The 20,024-nt window shown below is 42.2% G+C and overlaps 1 protein-coding gene across 1 annotated transcript; it reads right to left on the bottom strand.

Annotated features, from left to right (window-relative positions):
* Window positions 1-19,238: 19,238 nt before the first annotated feature.
* Window positions 19,239-19,694, bottom strand: LOC145403283 (uncharacterized). The gene has a single exon (XM_080275094.1). It carries the CDS (start codon window positions 19,692-19,694, stop codon window positions 19,239-19,241), a length of 456 nt encoding a protein of 151 aa, XP_080131220.1.
* Between the last annotated feature and the right edge of the window lie 330 nt (window positions 19,695-20,024).

The raw sequence follows: 20,024 nt of genomic DNA on the forward strand, positions 1-20,024 counted from the left end.
GCTCCACCCTATTGAGAAGAGCTGTATGTGAGGAGCCTCCCCACACATGAGAGTTTTACTCCACGCAGGGGCAGATAAAACCCGTGAATAGAGTCAACAATTGTGCAGGGGTATAGAAGGAACAGAGTCGGCTTAACACACCTAATCTCTTGGAAGCAGATTTTACAAGAAGTGAAATATGATCTTTCCAAGATAAGGCCCAAGTGAATGAAACCCCACACATATTCAAGGATGATGCAGGATTAAGCTGAATATTATTAAACATTAATGGGTACACCTGTGGAAGATTTTGTCGGGTTGATAGGTGTAAGAACTGAGTCCTTGAGGCATTAAAAACAACCAGATTATTTTTACCCCAGTCAGAGATATGAGCCAAGTCAGACATTAGGTGTACCATAGCCTCATCCCTTGTTTGTCTAAGTAACTGCTGAGATGGACTTTGCGGGAACCAAATGGAAAGGTGAAGGGTGGAGTCATCAGCGTGTGAGTGGATAGGGTTAGATGAACAGCTTAGAAGGTCATTGATGAATAAAAGGAAGAGAGCTGGTGATAGGACAGAGCCCTGAGGAACACCACTGTTGATAGATCTACGAGAAGAAGGATGGCCGTCTACAACAGCAGCTACAGAACGACCAGAAAGGAAACTTTAGATGAAGGCACAGATGGAAGGATAGAAACCGTAAGAGGGCAGTTTGGAAATTAAAGATTTATGCCAGACTCGATTGAAAGCCTTTGAAATGCTAAGTGCAATGGCAAAGCTTTCGGCAAAGTCCCGAAAGGAGGATGACCAGGAGTCTGAAAGGTAGTTGAGAAGATTACCAGTGAAGCATCCCTGACGGAACCCATACTGACGATCAGAAAGATGATTGTGATAGAAGAGATGCTTTAAAAAATTTTTATTAAGAATTCACTCAAAAACTTCTGAGATACAAGATGTTAGAGCAATTGGACGATAGTTAGATGGTTGGGAATGGTCACCCTTCTTTGGGACTGGCTGAATGGGAGCAAACTTCCAGCAAGAAGGAAAGGTACAAGTTGAAAGACAAAGGCAAAAGAGTTTGCCTAGGCAGGGTTTAAGCACAGAAACACAGTTCTTGAGAACAACAGGAAGGACTCCATCAGTCGCATATGCCTTGTTAGTATTGAGGCCTGTGATGGCAGAAAATACATTAGCTGAAGAAATTTTAATGTCAGCCATGAGGAAGTCTGAGAGGGGAAGTGATGGAGGAACAGCACCGAAATCATCAAAGGTGGAATTGGAGGAGAAAGTCTGAGTGAAGAGATCTGTCTTATCAGTAGAAGAGATAGGTACAGAACCATCAGCGTAGAAAAGAGGAGGGAAGGATGCCATCATGAGGTAAAGTTGTTAGAATGGTTTTTGGCAAGGTGCCAGGAGTGGGAAGAATTCGAGTTGGAGAGTTGAGAGCATTTACTATGGATGAAACAATTTTTAGCAGAGCAAAGAACAGACTTAGCACGATTCCAGGTAGAAACGTAAAAATGATGTGATTCAGGGGTGGGTTGGTTCCAGTACCTTTTATAGGCCCTCTCCTTGTTGTGGACAGCATTAGAACAAGCGTGATTAAACCAATTGCATTAGTCAAAGGATATGAGAAAGGAATATATGCTTCCATGCCAAAAGAATAACCTCCATAACTAGCAAGGCACACTCAGATGGCTCCTGGCCATGGAAGCAGTAATCATTCCAGGGAAAATCAAATAAGTACTGCCTGAGGGCCTCCCAGTCCTCAGCTCCAAAGTTCCACAGACGACATTTCTTTGGAGGGTCCACAGGTCATACCGGAGCGATAGGACAGGTTAAGGTAATAAGGTTGTGATCGGAGGAGCCCAATGGAGAGAAAAGATTAACAGTGTAAGCAGAAGGATTAGTTGTAAGGTAAAGGTCATGTATGTTGGTGCTCTCTCCAAGGCGGTCATGGATATGGGTAGGGTGTTGTACAAGCTGCTCTAGGTCATTAAGGATAGAAAAGATGTAGGCTTGTTCACCGGGTGGATCAGTGAAAAGAGATGAAGCCAAAGGTGGTGGTGAACATTGAAATCTCCTAGAATGGAGATTTCAGAGAAAGGAGAAATGGATAGAATGTGTTCCATCAAAGAAGAAAGATATTCGACGAATTTTTGATAGTCAGTAGAATTAGGGGATAAGTAAACAGCGCAGATATATTTAGTCAGAGAATGACAGGAAACCCAAAGCCCGAGTGTGAAGAATTCAGAACTGAGTTCAGGAACACGAGAGCAAGATAAGTCGCTGCGTGTATATACACAACAGCCATCTTTGGCTTTCAAATGAGTATAGAGAAAGTAGGAGGATACAGAAAATGCCTGCTGTCAGTTGCCTCAGACACCTGAGTCTCAGGTAGAAAAAGGTGAGGTTTAGAGGAGGAGAGATGGTGCTCAAAAAAGAGAAAGTTAGAGGAATGGCCGTGAATGTTGCAGAAATGAAGAAGAAGTGAGTCAGACAGTGGTTCCAGGCAGCTCGAGTCGTCACCAGGAAAGGGGCGGAAGGTGGGGCATTTATGGTCCTCCCCCTCTGGGGACTCAGAGGCTATGTGTTGTGAAGCCATGATTTGTTTTTGAATTTTGGAAGAGGAAGTGTAGTGTGTAATGTGCATGTAGTTTGGTGTTCATAGTGAAACTTGTATTGGAGAGTATGCTGGCCTACTCTCTGTGTTACTGAGACACTGAATAAGTTCAGGAAAGGGGGATGGTCAGGAACTAATCCCGAGGACTGATGAATCGGGAGCTCCAAGTCTCCCTGTCATCAGCTTTCCATTCACCTTGGGAGTACTGCCCTGCCCGACTGGTCCTACAGTCTACTCCTTACAAATACTATATACTGTAGATGGATTGCTAAACCTCGAGAACGGGTTTTCTAGCATATATCTAGAGTCGTATGAGTCATTCAGCGTGCCCATTAACTCATATCTGAACTCTCTCTCTCTCTCTCTCAGAACCCACTTATGCAAACATGCAGTTCCCTTGGCACACTTTAATGATTATTCGCTTTTTCATAAGCACGTAATGCATAGATTAGGCTTATACAACTTATTCACTCTCTCCTTTTGACAGACTCTCTCTCAGGCACTCACTGGTGTATTTACCTATCCATTAATGTTTTTTACACATACACACACACACACACACACACACACAGATTGCGTTCTCCTTCACCTTCTTGTCCTTTTTTATTTCCCTCCCTCTATCCATCTCCCACCTCTCTCTGCCGCCCCTTCCCCACTTTCTCCCTCCCCTCCTCCCTCCCTGTTTTCCTTGCTGTCCCCATAAATACGGTGCACGGTCAAAAACCCTCCTGTCAGTCCTGCACTCGGGTCTTGGGAAATTTCTGCCGTGTAGTTCTCTGGCTTGCAGTGTTGGTTCCACGCCCTGTTCTATAATGCAGCGTGGCACCTCCTGCAGAGCTACATGGGACTGAGCATGAATAGAGAGAGAGAGAGAGAGAGGGCAAATGAAAATTGTGTTGTATTTGTTTTTTATTCAAGAAAGCTTAATCTAATTTTTTTAAGCATCGAACACCTGTCACTGTCTTCCACGCTGTTTTCACCGCACATTTACAGTAGCACTTTCTGGCCTTTTCACCTTAACGTCATAAGACCTTCTCGTCTTATTTTTTGTTTTTTTCTATCTATCTATCTATTGCCAGACGTCTCAATCCCGTTTGGTGTGGCCACAAACAAATCGCCTCCAAGTCGCCCTGTCCCCCGCCATTTCACTGCTCTGCTCCCAACTCACACTCCTCTCTCTCATATACCTTTCCACCCCATCCCTCCATCTCATCCTCGGCCTCCCCCTCCCTCTTCCCCCCTCCACCTCACTCACATACACCCTTTTCGTCAGTCTTTCACCCTCCATCCTCTCCACATGGCCAAACCACCTCAGTGTGTTCCTCATAACGCTTCCTATCACATCCACATCCACACCACAACGCTCCTTTATATCCTCATTCGTCAGCCTGTCTCTCCACGTGACTCCACAGGCTCCTCTTAAATAACTCATTTCCACTGCTCTCACTCTTGACTTGTGTCCTTCCAACAACGTCCAAGCTTCACTTCCGTACGTTAGAGTTGGTATCACAATACTGTCATGTAGTAACTTTTTCACTTCCATGCTCACTTCCATGTTTCTTATCACTGCTTTCAAAGAACCAGCAACCTTTCTTCCCTGCTGTACCCTTTCAAGCAATTCACCCCCCAAACCTCCATCCTTACTCATCACACTACCCAAATACTTAAACGTACTCACATTTTCCAATTCCTCACCATCCAACCTCGCTGTACATTCACTAACTTCACCTCTCTCAAAGACCATCACTTTACTCTTCCCTACATTCACCTTTAGATTCCGTTTCTTACACACTCTCTCAAACTCATCCACCAAGCCTTGCAGCTCCCCTTCGGCTTCACTCAACAACACAGTATCATCTGCAAACAACAGTACAGGGAGTTTCCAAACACTATCCTCTCTCACCAGGGCCACTCCAACATCCACTACCCTACCTTGTACCTCTTTTATTACCCCATCCATATACAGATTGAACAACCATGGAGACATGACACATCCCTGTTTCAAACCAACTTTCAAAGAGAAAAATTCACTTAGTTCACCATCCACACGCACTGCAGCCTTTGCACCATCGTACATACTCTTCACAGCATTCAACAACTTCCCATCTACTCCATATATTCTTAACCCCTACACCGCGGGCTTGTTTACCAATGACTTGCGTGTCCCGCGGGGTTATTTGGGCTCCGACAGACTCTCAAAAAATATTTGCCAAAAATCAGTTATTAGTCCTAGAATAATAAAATTAAATATGCTTATGCCACATACCTTCAGCTTTCTCCTGGAATGATTGTTGAGCCTTCGTCGTTACCGTAGGACTTGTGGAGACCTCTGAAGTTGGGTAACGAAGTCTCCACTTTACACTTCCCGACAACCCGTAATATGATTACCACAGCCAGATACAAACACTATAAACACTATTCTACAATTTTCAAGTAGTTTGGGATCCATACTAAAAAAAAAAAAACACTGTGAAAGCAATGGAAATTACGAGCACGTCTGATCGTCGCACTGGCACTAGTTCGCTCTTGGTACTCTGTCATTTATTATTCATAAAACCCCTCACACTTTATATTTCTATTACTATATAACATATATATCTACAGTCTTTATCCGTAAGTTTCCTTCAGTAGTATTAGTTTATTGTCACTGTAGGGATTCAATTTCTTTCAGTAAAATACGTAGCATTCACTTTCTCGTCCTGTATACTGGCATTGAGAGTGAATGTCACTTTCATCTTCACTCTCATAACTCATAGCATTCAGACATGCTAGAGTGAAACTTTCACTTTCATTACTCCTAGGGTATATACTCGCATTCTTATAATACTACTCATTTACATTTCTATTTACGTTCTCTATTTTATTTACGCTATTTACATTTCTATTTTATTTACACTGTGTTGTGCACTGTCACTTGAAATAACTTATAAAACTATTTTCCATTGTTCACGTATATTTACATTCATTACTTTCACTTGCTGTTTACACATTATTTACACATTTACAATTCCACTTGCACTGTTTTACTCAATAGAAAGATCGTAGTCACTCTTTTATCAATTGTCAGCTCTTTACCTCTTTCCACACGAGGTTTAGTAGGGGGTAAAGGTCACAGGGCCATTTGCATGAGGGTGAAAAAAGGCCTTGAAGTCAGCAAGAAGAAACATACGTACCCTCGCTTCGGAAGATGAGAGTAAACTGATAACGGAGGGCCAGCGTGGAGGCCTGCTTAGGGGTTATTCAGAGTTATCAATATTAGTTCTTGAAACAGCTAAGTCTAGCACTGAAATGATTGGCAGGAAATCTAGACAATACATTATAAATTTGGTAGTTCCAGGTGAATGTAAATATCACTTAGGCTTCTCCCTTCCCTCCTTATATGTATATTTATTACGAAAATAGATTAGAGGCCTACTTAGGAGATATATATTCAGAGCTACCAATGTTAGATCTTGAAACAGCTTTGTCTAGCACTGAAATGATTGGCAGGAAATCTAGACAATACATTATAAATTAGGTAGTTCCAGGTGAATGTAAATATCACTTAGGCTTCTCCCTTCCCTCCTTACATGTATATTAATTACGAAAATAGATTATACGGCATATTTCAAGGGGAAAAAAACAGCGAAAATTAGCGAACGAGTGCACGTGAGGTGTTGTCAGGTGATAATTAGCCAATTCCAGGTGTATGGCACTCTCACTTACTTTATTTCTTTCTTATATATATTATTTGGCATAAGAATAGGACATAGGGCTTATTTCAATGGATGAAATCAGTGAAAAATTCCAGGGAAGATTTACTTAGCGTAGCACGGCCGGGCAGGCGAGAGGATAGGATAATGGAGGGGGGGTAGGGAGGGGAGCCAAGAACGGGGAGAAATGGCTAAATTGTCAACAATGGATGGGAGTACAGATAGATTAGGAGTGCTGACTAGTGTTGGACATTGGCAGTACTGATAGATGATACAGGCCCCCACTTGGAAGCCCGGGTGAATTCAAAATAACACAGAATCACAAAAGCGACGCCCCGCGGTATGATCCCTTGCTCCCAAGCGTCACGAAAGTGACGCCCCGCGGTTAAGGGGTTAACACTTTCCACAATCCTTGTCTATCCACCCTGTCATATGCTTTCTCCAAATTCATGAAAGCCGCATACAACTTCTTTCCCTTCTCTAGAAACTTTTCCACTAAAGATCTAAGAATGAATATCTGATCTACACAACCTCTTCCCTTCCTAAAGCCTCCCTGTTCTTCTCCAACTAATTTCTCTGTTCTTTCTCTAACTCTGTCTATAAGTATCCTACTATACGCTTTTCCTATTATACTAAGAAGACAAATGCCCCTATGATTACCACACACTTCTTTTTCCCCTTTTCCTCTGTACCGGGGAATAATTATACCTGACTTCCAATCCTCGGGGACTCTACCTTCCTCCCAGGCCAATCTGCACATCTTCCACATCCATTCTGCTACTATCTCTCCCCCATGCTTCAGCATTTCACCACACACTCCATCAATTCCTGGGGCTTTCCCCGATTTAACTTTCTTCATTGCTTCCACAACTTCTATCCTACTGATTTCTTCCTGTCTTCTCACCTCCCTCCTTCTCCCAGCCATTCCCCAGCCACTTATACTCACACTACTTCCATCCTCTACGTTCAAGAATTCCTTAAAGTGTTCTCTCCATCTGCTCACCTTTTCTCCCTTCTCCACTAGTAATCTACCATTTTTATCTTTCACTCCCCTGCTAACCTAACACTTCCACCCTGTCTTACTCTTTTCACTTCTCTCCAGAACATTTTCTTACAGTCCCTCCACTTTACACTCAAATTCCTTCCAAATTCCTCATGCACTCTCTTCTTACTCTCTCTTACTAATTTTTTCACCTCTCTCTTTCTTTCCACTTATAACTCTCTCTTCCGCCTCTCAACTTCTTCCACGCCCCTATTTCTCATCCATTCATTGTATGCTTTCTTCTTTTGTGCCACAGCCTGTTTCACCTCTTCAGTCCACCTCGCTGTTCCTTGCACCCCCCTCCGTCTTCTCTTCCTTCCACACACCACATCACATGCTGCACATATTTCTTCTGTAAATATCTTACACACACCTTCCACGTCTCCCATCTGCTCCAATTCATATTTGCCCAATCGTTCCTCCACTTCTCTCTTATACTCTGCCTTTTTCTCATCCTCTTGTAACCTTTCCACTCTCCTTGCAACTACTCCTTCCTCTCGTCTTTCCCTTCTTCTATTCCTCCATCTTACTTGCATCCTAATTCTGGCCACCACCAAGTAGTGGTCAGAAAGTCCACTCCCCCAACCTCTATACACTCTTGCATCCTTTACACATCTTCGCATCCTTTCATCCACACACACATAATCAATCATTGCCTACCTTTCATTCAGTTCACCATCCACCCTTCTCATCACTTGCCATGTATACCTGTGGATCATTTTATGCCTGAAGAGGGTATTGGCTATCACCAACCCCCTCCCAGCACAAATGTCCACTAATGCACTCCCATTCTCATCTATCTCAGCAGGCACACCCCACTCACCAACTATTCTATCCACCTTCACATTACCATTTTTACCATTCATATCACCAATCAAAAACACTCTCTCATTCCTTCCAAACTTCCACATTTGTCCAGAACTCTTCTCTCACTCTTCTAGCACGATCTTGCGTTGGCGCATACACACACACAATCGCGCACATTTGTATTCCAACTTTCAACTTTACCCACACAATCCTTGACCCAACTGATCCATACTGTCTTATGCTCGTCTTCCATCTTTTACTCACAACTATACATACTCCTTCCTTTGCCCTCTTATTCTCACCTACTCCTGCACATACACCCCATCCATACTCCCATTCTCTCACAGTTTCTCCTCTCCATTTTGTTTCAGTTATTCCACATACATCCACTTTCTCACCCTCAAGCACCTGGACAATCTCTCTCTCTTTCACCTCATCATTCTCTCCTCTTACATTCCATGTACTCATTACCAAGTCCTTTGTCCGGTCCTGGGTTGTCATCGTTTGGTCAGTCCTTGTCCGAGGCTTCTTGTTTGTTTTTTTAGTTAGTTGTTTTCCGGGGAGGGGCACTAACCCTCCGCCAACCCTTTCAGTCGCCTTTTACGACAAGCAGGGATACTGGGGGAGTATTCTTGAAAACCCCCCTACCCCCAGGGGGTATTTTCATCGACTGAGCTCTTCTTACTTGTTGGAAGAATCTGACGTGTTTCACCCACACCTCCTCAATCTGTATTTCTCAGGTGGGGTATTATCTTGCCGTCTTTTTCCTTCACACTCTCTGGCATCGTCTTTTAACCCAGCCATGGTTATTTCCAGCTTTCGAAAGTTTCATATCTGTCTTGGAATGCATCGGACATCTTTCTTCAACGTTAACATTTTCCCAGCTGCTATATAATCCGGCTTTCTCTTTTTCTTAAACACACTCCACCGTCATCCTTTTCCCCAGCGGAAGTTTATTTTGATGGACGCTCTCTATTCGTCTGTCCAGATATTTTGAAAGAAAAGGCTGAGGTAGTAACTGCTATTATGACCCTCTCTTCCCTTTCACCCTCTGCCATTCACTTCCCTTTCTCAAAACTCCCCTTCTATCACCTCCCGTGATCCCCTCTCCTCTCCCTTCTCCACATTTGCCACGACTGCCAGTTTTCCAGATAGAGTCAACACATGCTGGTGATGAGGTGGCGCTCATGTCGACGATGATCCAGCGTCCCGACCCTCCCGCATCTCCTTTCAGTTATTCAGCTTTCCTGTTCCTGCTGACTGTAACCCCAAGCTTTACTTTCAAGGTGCAGGAACCAAAGGACATCTGTGAAGAGACTGGCATATATACTCTAGGGTAAGACTTGGAGGGATTAAAGTGTAGTTTGTCTTTTAACTGACTGGATCTCTTTGATGGACTTGTTTGTGCTGGCTGTCACAAATGAATTATTCATTTTTGTGGGCGTGAATCCGTTCACCAGCTATTTTATATTCCCCTGGTGTTGTGAAGCTGTATCATAAAGCTAATTATTTGTAGGCAAAATTTAGCGAAGGGAGTTGAGTTTACGTAGGAGTAAGTGACACGTGATAATGTGTTCCCTGTACATGAACGCAAAGTGTCTTTAATAAAATCGCTACAAATTAAAATCACCTAGCTCTAGCTGGCGTAGACCACACAAGTCACCTTTATTATGAAAGGGTTATCTAGTCTGCTGGACAGGATAAACAGTTCCATGTGGCAGTTTACTTTTTGTCAGAAATTGCTTAGTTTTTACTTGTTTCCACTGTATTATTCACTCTAGTTGGCTGGTTCGGTAAGTGTATGTGTGAAGGGAAAAAGAATAAACGGGTAATACGATGGACATCTTAAGCTCCAAGAACTATGTATATATGAAACCAGGTCTGAGACGGGCTGTGGTTGAGGATAATGGACACAGTGTTGATTTCATTCAAAGTCTTCTCCAAGGAAAATAGCGAGAAAGAAAACGTCATTGTAGTGAAATGAATTATGACGATCAGAAGAATCATATCCACATTTAGAAAAGTTGTTTTTTGGGTGAAGGCAACAGTTTTGGCCAAACTTACACCCTGTTCGCACCAAAAGAGGGTCCAAGCTGGTCGCAATCTGCTGTATCCACTCAATAAAGAACTTGTTCAAACCTACATTTATTAACCCGCCCCGTCCCAACCACTTTTTGACCACTGGTACCCCCCAATCCCGACCATTTTTCGACCCTTTTTTTTTGTTGCTAAAACTTTCGCTTTTGGTGAGAAACATCGAAAATTCATAGAGAAATCGCTCACCTGAGATTTAAAATACTCATTACAGGTAGGAGAGCCTCCTTACCTTACTGGGTTTTCTATCAGGCTGGCACCAAAGAAAACGAGTTCTATGGGAGGATAACTATTTCACACCACTCATAAACGGTATTTATTTATTTACTGTTACGAATTTATATGTAGTACAAGAGTATATTGGTTTTCAAGCAGTAATATAGGCATTATAAGCATTGTTTCACTCACTAATACCTAACCTTTTTTTGCCACATTACCTGATCATCATTTCTAACTGTTTCTTCCTCTAATGCTATGTAAAGTTTGTCCTCCACATTGTCATTGATTGGGGAATCACTCTGGCCCTGAATTTCGTACCGTGGCATGACATGGCTATACTGGCCAGGTCACTGATAACAGGTGAATTGCTGAGAAAAGGGCATGCAGGGGGGGGAGGAGGTCATGCTGGGTAAGGCATTGTCTCTGCCTGGCATCTTGTTGAGGAAGGTGTCCCGTGTATACGTACCAAAAATGACTCGCGAAAATTGAAAATTGTGGAAATTATGAACCTTGCAATTGCAGGACGTTGAAGTATGTCCTCGGGATTAGCTGTGACAAAACGTGAGGACGTGGAAGTACGTCCTCGGGACGGCGCGGGTTAAAGGTGTCCCGGTAAATGCGTGTGTGGAATTTCGAGAGAGTAGTCTTGGGCTGATATTGAGCATTAATTGCTGTATCAACATGAGTCCAATTCTCAACCGTTGAGCTACAATTACTGATGACCTTACGGGTGAATGTGGCCATCTTCATAATGCACCCATAATGTTATCAGTAAATTAAGCTTCGTAATCGCTGTTTGTACCCTCGTTCAAGTAGCATTTTTTCTTACCCCCAGAGAGCCCAAAGATTAGCTTCTAAAATTTCCAACATATTTTCTTTAACTTCCTGTATATTCTTCCAATTGAACAAGACCGACACCGTGATAGCAAGAGTAATTTAATGGAGGTTCATTGTAACCGTTCACTACGACAGGCCCTTACAAAACTCATTATAGTTATCTTTTGGAAGTAAGGAAAAAAATAATGCTTCCTTGAGCTGAAGGGGTAAACTGCGAGTCAAGCTGGGCCAATGGTGGTGTGGGAATGTAAAGCAGGTGGGGGAAAAAATTTTGCACGGAAAAAGGTATCATGTCGGAGATTTCAGGGCAACTGAAATGTTTGTCATCCACTGTACGGTGTATGGCTGGGAAAAATTAGCTTCAGGGTCTGTGAGCTATGTTGTTCTTTGGATCTCCACAATATACATATCATTCTGTCTGTCTGTTTGTCTAACTGCCTATCCATTTGTAAATATGGTTGTCTGGCCATCTGTCTGTCCAATTATATAGCTTTCCATCCGTCTGTCTATCTGTCTTTATTTATCCAGCAGTCTATCATTTACCTATATCTATTTACCCATCCATCTAACTGTATCACTGGGTATCTCAACAGAGGGATATCCAAGCATTTCTGTACCTGCTCAGCAACAACTTCTCCTCCACCACCACCACCCTGCATGAATAATATTCTCGTACTGTACCTTATCTGTACACCTTGTCCTTGATCTTTGCTTCACCTTCCACTCTTATCACTCTCATACACTCTTATAGTCAGTCTTTCAGTTTCCATTCCCTACTCTCATAACCAAATTTTTACGGTACTGTAGTTACCTACTTTAGCCAGTTTTTCTCCCTTTTACATTTTTTTATTTTTTCATGTAGTTTTGTGGAAGAAAGGGACAATGTTACTGCTCCACATGATTCCCATAGCACAACTTAATGACTAACATTGTAATCTAGTGTCAGTCCCTTCTTACAGCTTAGTAGTCAAGATGGAAAGATGAGAATTTTAGACCAGGTTAGAGTAAAACGAGTATCGTCCTGCAGTGCAATAAAGACCTTCAAGTATAAACTTTAGTACTGGTAAACCGATCTTATGCACAGATTTACAGCGAATCTCCACTCTTCTTTGAGCGATGAGGAAGTACGCGCAGACGTTAAGCTAACAGCTGATAAACTAATTGAATCTCAACTACACCGTACAGAAGGAGAGAAACACCCAGTCCTGTACTGAGGAAGCAGCTTACCGCCTGTCCCACCAGGTGGTGGCGTCAGGTTCCAGGTCGTGTTTTCCTTACAGATACTGCTGCCAAACACAGAGTTGTATTCTGAGTGCCACAAAAGTTTTCATAGCACCTCTTCCTTAGCGATTTATTAAGCATGTTACACATAAGCAATGCCTTGTATGCTTTTTGTCGTTTTATTCGAAGTAGTTTGCATCAATATATAGATTCGGATACTGAAATGTAATTTGCAGAATAAATCGCAAAGGAAAAGGTCTCACGAAATCAAGAAACCCACTCAGAAGACATTCCATAGTCCTGTAAAAGAGTAGGTTCTGGGACCCAGAGCTGTGTGGGAGTGTATGGTGCGAGATGGCGTGTTTGGCCATTGATCCTTTAATATAAAACAGAACTAGCGATATCAGGCTGACTCTATCCTTCACAAACGACAGACGTATTTCTCCCCCTCATCTGTATAACCTCCGGCCAATTTTTCTCAGGCTTATTGGATACCAATGACATGGAATCCATGGGGACGTGGACCGATGGGAGAGAAAGGAAGGGGAACAAAGATGATGGAAAGAGCGACCGTCGGCTAGGAGGGAAGGAAGGGTGGGAAAGAGGGAAGAGTGGGGAAAAGAGAGGGGAGGGTAGAAAGGAGAAAGGGAAGGGTAGGAGGGAGGGAGTGTATGATCAAGAGAAGAGTCGGAGTGGTAGGAAGGAAAGAAAAAGAAAAGAAAAAGGGAGAAAGGGACAAAAATGAGAGAGAGAGAGAGAGAGAGAGAGAGAGAGAGAGAGAGAGAGAGAGAGAGAGAGAGACTATTATCCCCCTCTGGACAAGATCTAAATATGGAGGGGAAAGATAAATCCTTTACCAAACAATATTATCAAAATAATCTGCATAATTTATGGGTACTTTTTCGTAAATTTCATGGTCAAAAAATAAAAAAAATCTAAAGTTTGGCCAGCGAGTGGAAGTAAAATAAAGTCTGAGCTTAGACCCGTGAGGAATACGAGGTGATATAGTTACCACCCAGCGAAGTAAATAGCTTGTTGGGTTCTAGGAAAAAATCTGTCTAGTCACTCAGTGTAAATTTACCGCAGATAACGCTACATCGATTGAGTGAATGATGGGCGCCCTCACCTTCAGTGGTTCGAGTTGGTTGAGAGTTTTGTACGTACGGTGCCCATGTTCTCTCTCGGTGAAGTGACAGTCGTGGGATTGACACTGAGATGGTACGATGCGTGTAAGAGTGGATGTTCATGTCTGTGAGGTGGAGCCAGGGTTCCTGGTGCTTGAATGGTGTAGCAGTTACAGTGTGGCATATTCAGTTGGACAGACTTTTAGCTAGTTCTTCTGTCATTTTATTTGCCTTGTTTTCTGAATCCAGTTTCCTTCCATCCTTAGTTAGGAAAAGAGGTCTGAATGACGATGATGATAATGAAAAACGAGGATTTTTTTATTACTCTCTGTCCGTCTGTCTGTCTGTGTGTGTGTGTGTCTCTCTCTCTCTCTCTCTCTCTCTCTCTCTCTCTCTCTCTCTGCGTCAGAATTACGTCATAGTCAGTGTCTGCTCTCTACAGCATAAGGACACACAACACAAAAACTACCTACCCTCGGGATACGTCTGCCTTACATAATATGACACACTCGTACAAACGAGAAAATGTGGAAAAAAACAAAACAAAAAAGTCTCTTGTATATGGTAATACTGGTAGTCCTTTTTATCCCTCACAGGCTGTGGGAAGGCCTGTATACAATTTATCTAGTTACCCGTCCCCGCCCCGGAGGGACTTGGAGACGGGTATTGTTTTCCTTCTGTTTTTCTGTTTGTTTGTATGTCTGTCTCTCTTTTACTGGTGCGATTTAAACTAAACTGCAGCGATCATGGGCTATGACCTTATCACTTTATTAAATTTTGGGCAATATTGGGCAAAGGTCCAGGCTGTAGGCCCCAAAAATGTATTAAAAAAGGGCAGGGGGGGGGGTCTCCATAACTGCTTTCAAATTCGTCATATCGATATGAAGCCAAAACCTAAAGGTGCATCTTTCAAATCTGCATCCTATAACATGCCTCAGTACATCAGGGGGTCACCCCGCAGTTAGTGGTGGGGGGTATATGTCAGGTGGGTCAGGCATAAAATTTCAAATGGGCATAAAATCGTAAATTTTCACCCGATTTACTCTAAATCATATATGTGACATCTTTCACTAGGTATCCTGTTGTCTTTATACGTCAACACTAAAATGACTGCAGGGGACGGGTTTGCTGTGCCTTGGCACCGCTTCGTGTTTTCCATGCTTCTTTCAACGTAGCCTACATAAATATTCGACAGCTATGCATACGTTCAACAGGAATATCATTACCCTCCTCCCGTGTTATGAATAAATTTAGGCATTATACCGTACTAACAGTATTTGAGATAGCATCTGTTTATAATTTTTTAAAGGCAACTCAAAGTCAAATGGCCACCCCTTACGGGATTATGGCGTCTGGCAGTAGATAGTAGATAGAACAACGAAGAACGAATCCAAAAGAGGTGTAGTGACTAAATTTCTTTAGTTAGATAATCAAAGGCTTAAAAGGCAGTAAAAACTCAGTTGTCAGGCAGTCTCTCTCTCTCTCTCTCTCTCTCTCTCTCTCTCTCTCTCTCTCTCTCCGTTTGTGTGTGTGTGTATATATATATATATATATATATATATATATATATATATATATATATATATATATATATATATATATATATTGCCAGACGCCTTAATCCCGTTCGGGGTGGCCACAAACAAATCTCCTCCACGTTTCCCTGTCCCCCGCCATTTCACTGCCCCGCTCCCAACTCACACACCCCTCTCTCATATACCTATCCACCCCATCCCTCCATCTCATCCTCGGCCTCCCCCTCCCTCGTCCCCCCGCCACCTCACTCACATAGACTCTCCTCGTCAGTCTTTCACCCTGCATCCTCTCCATATGGCCAAACCACCTCAGTGTATTCCTCCTAACGCTTCCTATCACATCCACATCCACACCACAACGCTCCATTATATTCTCATTTGTTAGTCTGTCTCTCCATGTGACTCCACAGGCTCCTCTTAAATAACTCATTTCCACTGCTCTCACTCTTGACTTGTGTCCTTCCAGCAACGTCCAAGCTTCACTTCCATACGTTAGATTTGGTATCACAATACTGTCATGTAGTAACTTTTTCACTTCCATGCTCACTTCCCTGCTTCTTATCACTGCATTCAAGGAACCAGCAACTTTTCTTCCCTGCTGTACCCTTTCAAGCACTTCACCCTCCAAACTTCCATCCTTACTCATCACACTACCCAAGTACTTAAACGTACTCACATTTTCCAATTACTCACCATCCAACCTCGCTGTACATTCACTGACTTCACCTCTTTCAAAGACCATCACTTCACTCTTCCCTACATTCACCTTTAGATTCCGTTTCTTACACACTCTCCCAAACTCATCCACCAAGCCTTGCAGCTCTCCTTCGTCTTCACTCAACATGCATCTAAGACTCAGTTCTTACACCTATCAACCCGTCAAAATCTTCCACAGGTATACCCACCAATGTTTAATAATATTCAGCTTAATCCTGCATCATCCTTGAACATGCTTGGGGTTTCATTTACTCGGGACTTATCTTGGAAAGATCATATTACATCTCTTGTAAAATCTGCTTCCAAGATATTGGGTGTGCTAAGCCAACTCCGTTCTTTCTTTACCCCTGCACAATTGTTGACTCTATACAGGGGTTTTATCCGCCCCTGTGTAGAGTACAACTCTCATGTGTGGGGAGGCTCCCCACACACAGCTCTTCTCAGTAGGGTGGAGTCAAAGGCTTTTCGTCTCGTTAACTCTTCTCCTCTTACTGACTCCCTTCAACCTCTGTCGCTTCACTGCACTGTTGCATCTTTGTCTCTTTTCTATTGCTACTTTAATGGTCACTGCTCCTCTGAACTATCTGCATGCATTCCTCCACCTCTACGGCGGGCGCGTAGCACCCGTCTAGCTGCAAACTCTCATCCCTTTTCTGTCCAACTCTCTAATGCAAGAGTTAACCGTTACTCCCAGTCCATCATTTATGCAACAAGTCAACTCTGGAACTGTCTCCCTCTGTCTGTATTTCCTACTGCCCATGGTCTCCAGTCTTTCAAACGCAGTATGTCCAGGCATCTCGAAATGAATGGATCTTGAATATGGCTCTCTCTTGTATTTTGTTTTTCTCTTGGAGGGAACTCTTATTGCGGGCTCATGGCCTTTGGTTCCTTCTTCCTCGGATTTAAAAAAAAAAAATCTGCAAACAACAGCAGAGGGAGTTTCCAAACACTACCCTCTCTCACCAGGGCCACTCCAACATCCACTACCCTACCTTGTACCTCTTTTATTATCCCATTCATGTACAGATTGAACAACCATTGAGACATGACACATCCCTGTTTCAACCCAACCTTCAAAGAGAAAAATTCACTCAGTTCACCATCCACACGCACTGCAGCCTTAGCACCATCATGCATACTCTTCACAGCATTCAACAACTTCCCATCTACTCCATATATTCTTAATACTTTCCACAATTATTGTCTATCCACTCTGTCATATGCTTTCTCCAAATCCATGAAAGCCGCATACAACTTCTTTCCCTTCTCTAGAAACTTTTCCACTAAGGATCTAAGAATGAATATCTGATCTACACAACCTCTTCCCTTCCTAAAGCCTCCCTGTTCTTCTCCAACTAATTCCTCTGTTCTTTCTCTAACTCAGTCAGTAGGTATCCTACCATACACTTTTCCTATTATACTAAGAAGACATATATATATTTATATATATATATATATATATATATATATATATATATATATATATATATATATATATCATCCTCATCATGGGCAGCCTGAGTTAGTCCCACTGCACTGCAGGACAAAGTCCTCTCCCAAACGCTTCCACTCTGCACTGTCAAATGTTAGCCTGTTACAACCCAGACCAGCAAACATTCTGATTTCGTCTTTCCATCTGGTTATCGGTCTACCCCTTCCTCTAGGTCCATCTCTTGGTTCCCATTCTGTTGATGCTTTTGTCCATCTGTTGTCATTTCTTCTGTATGTATGACCCGCCCATGCCCATTTCCCCTTTTTTATAGCGCTGAGAGTATCTTCTACTTATCCTTCTTATCCAAGATGCTCTTTTCTTGTCTCTCCAGGTTATCCCCAACACTATCCTCTCCATTCCTCTTTGTGAACCTCTTAATTTTCGTTCGAGACATTTTGTTATACTCCAAGTTTTTGAACCATAAGTTAGTACAGGGAGGGCACATTAGTTGTACACTTTCCTTTCTAGTGAGAGGGGCATCTTACTTTTCATAATAGGGATTTGTCTATAGAACGCGCTCCATCCCAAACCAATTCTTCGTTTAATTTCTTTGCAGTGATCTGGGTTTGTCTTTATGACTTGGCCTAGGTATATATATTCCTCAGCTGCTTCTATCACTTCGTCTCCTATCTTTATCTGTTGTGGTTGCATAAACATAACCTTGGTTTTCTTTCTATTCATTTTCAGTCCCACTTCAAGGCTTTCTTTGTTTAGCTCTTCCATCATTAATTGTAACTGTTTCCATGAGTCGCTGACAAGAACTGTCATCTGCTAATCTGAGATTGCTTAGGTGTTCTCCATTAACATTTATTCCCTTATTGTCCTCTTCAAGGTTCCAAAAAATGTCTTCCAAACACGCCTTGAGGAGTTTTGGTGATATTGTATCGCCCTGTTTTACACCCTTCTTTATTCGTATTTTCTCACTTTCTTGGTGGAGTGTGTGTGTGTGGATATTCGCCCCGCACATGTAGTGGCACGGGCAAACAGAGAGTTGCTGTACCAACTTTATATATATCTTCTAAGACCTGCACATAATTCTTTTCAATTCCTTGTTTTCTAATAGCCCTCATTACAGTAGAGAAATTCAACTGAGTCAGATGCCTTTTCATAATCTGTGAATGCCATACACAGGGTTTTTTCTTAACAGTTTCACAATTACCTGGTTAACAACTTCCATGTGGTCTATTGTAGTGTACCCACTCCGGAATCCTGCTTGTATTCTCGGTTGATTTGAATCTAGTGTTCTACCTATCTGGTTGTTGACAATTTTCGTAAAAAGTTGTAAACAACAGAAAGCAAATTAATTGGTCGATAATTTTTTTTAGGTCTTTGACATCTTTTTTGTGAATGAGAATAATGTTGGCATTTTTCCAAGTTCTAGGAACTTTTTGATTTTCCAGACATTTTGTGTATAGTTTGGCTAGTTTATCAAGTGCAATGTCGCCTGCATCTTTGATCTGGTCTATAGTAAGATTGTCATTACCATTTGCTTTGCCTCCCTTTGTGTCTCTTAGAGCTGTCCTAAATTCTTCTACTGTAACTGCAGGTAAAGATGCACCATAGTTTACCTGTTCCTGATTGACGTCTTCGGGTCTGTTCTCACTGCTGTACAGTTTAGTGTAATAATCTTCAGCTATTCTTGTTTCATCTCTGTCATAAGTAACATCCCCATCTGAGTTTCTAAGGCTGAACATCTGACTTTTTCCAATGACAAGCATTCTCTTGGTTGATTTCATACTTCCACCTTTTCTTAAAGTCATCGATTTTGGTTACGTTAAACTTTTGGATATCTTCGGACTTTTTCTTGTTGATGGTCTTACCTAGTTCTGATGCTTCAATCTTGTCTCTGGTTGTTCTAATTGTCATATTCCTTCTTTTCCTCAAGATCCTTTGTTTCTTCCGAGAGTCTGCTATGAGTTTTCTTGCGTGTCGTTCCTGCAATACTTAGGGATGCTTCTGTTATGATTCTAATGAAGTTGTCATTCATGTCTTCTACTGTCTTCTCTATTTCTGCCAACTGTGAGTATCTATTCTGGACCTCTAAATTATACTCTTCGGACTTTTCTCTTAGTTTGCATGGGTTATGTCTGATGCTTCTAACTAGCTTGTTTCTTTCCACCTTGAGGTTTAGTCCTATTCGACATCTGATCATTCTGTGGTCACTTCCAACGTCTACTCGGTTTGGTATCGTTACATCTTTCACAGTATCTGATATGTTAGTAAGAACAAAGTCAATTTCATTCTTAGTAATTCCATTTGGACCTCTCCACGTCCACTTCCTGTTTTCTTTCTTTTGGAAGAAGGTACTCATGATCTTTAGCTTGTTTCTTTCGACAGATTGTACAAGAGTATCTCCTCTGTCATTTCTGTTACTTATTCCAAAGTTACCAACTGCTGCTTCTCCTATTTTCTTCTGTCGTACTTTGGCATTAAAGTCACCAGTCACAAATGTAAATTGAGTCTTATTCCTTTTCATTGCATTTTCTACATCTTCATAAAATTTTTCAACTTCTTCATCATCATGTGTTGACGTTGGAGCGTATACCTGGACTACTTTTAAATGATACCGTTTGTTGAGCTCAAGAATTATTCCTGGGACTCCCTCGATGATACTGAAAAATTCATCCACATTTCCAGCTAG

The sequence above is a fragment of the Coenobita brevimanus genome, chromosome 60, assembly GCF_032717465.1.
Source record: "Coenobita brevimanus isolate Jiangsu-jjx chromosome 60, ASM3271746v2, whole genome shotgun sequence".
NCBI classification, from domain to species: domain Eukaryota; kingdom Metazoa; phylum Arthropoda; class Malacostraca; order Decapoda; family Coenobitidae; genus Coenobita; species Coenobita brevimanus.

Bases quoted from the DNA above. Each gene is read 5' to 3' on its own strand.
- LOC145403283 (XM_080275094.1), bottom strand. From the start codon at position 19,694: ATGAGTACCTTCTTCCAAAAGAAAGAAAACAGGAAGTGGACGTGGAGA.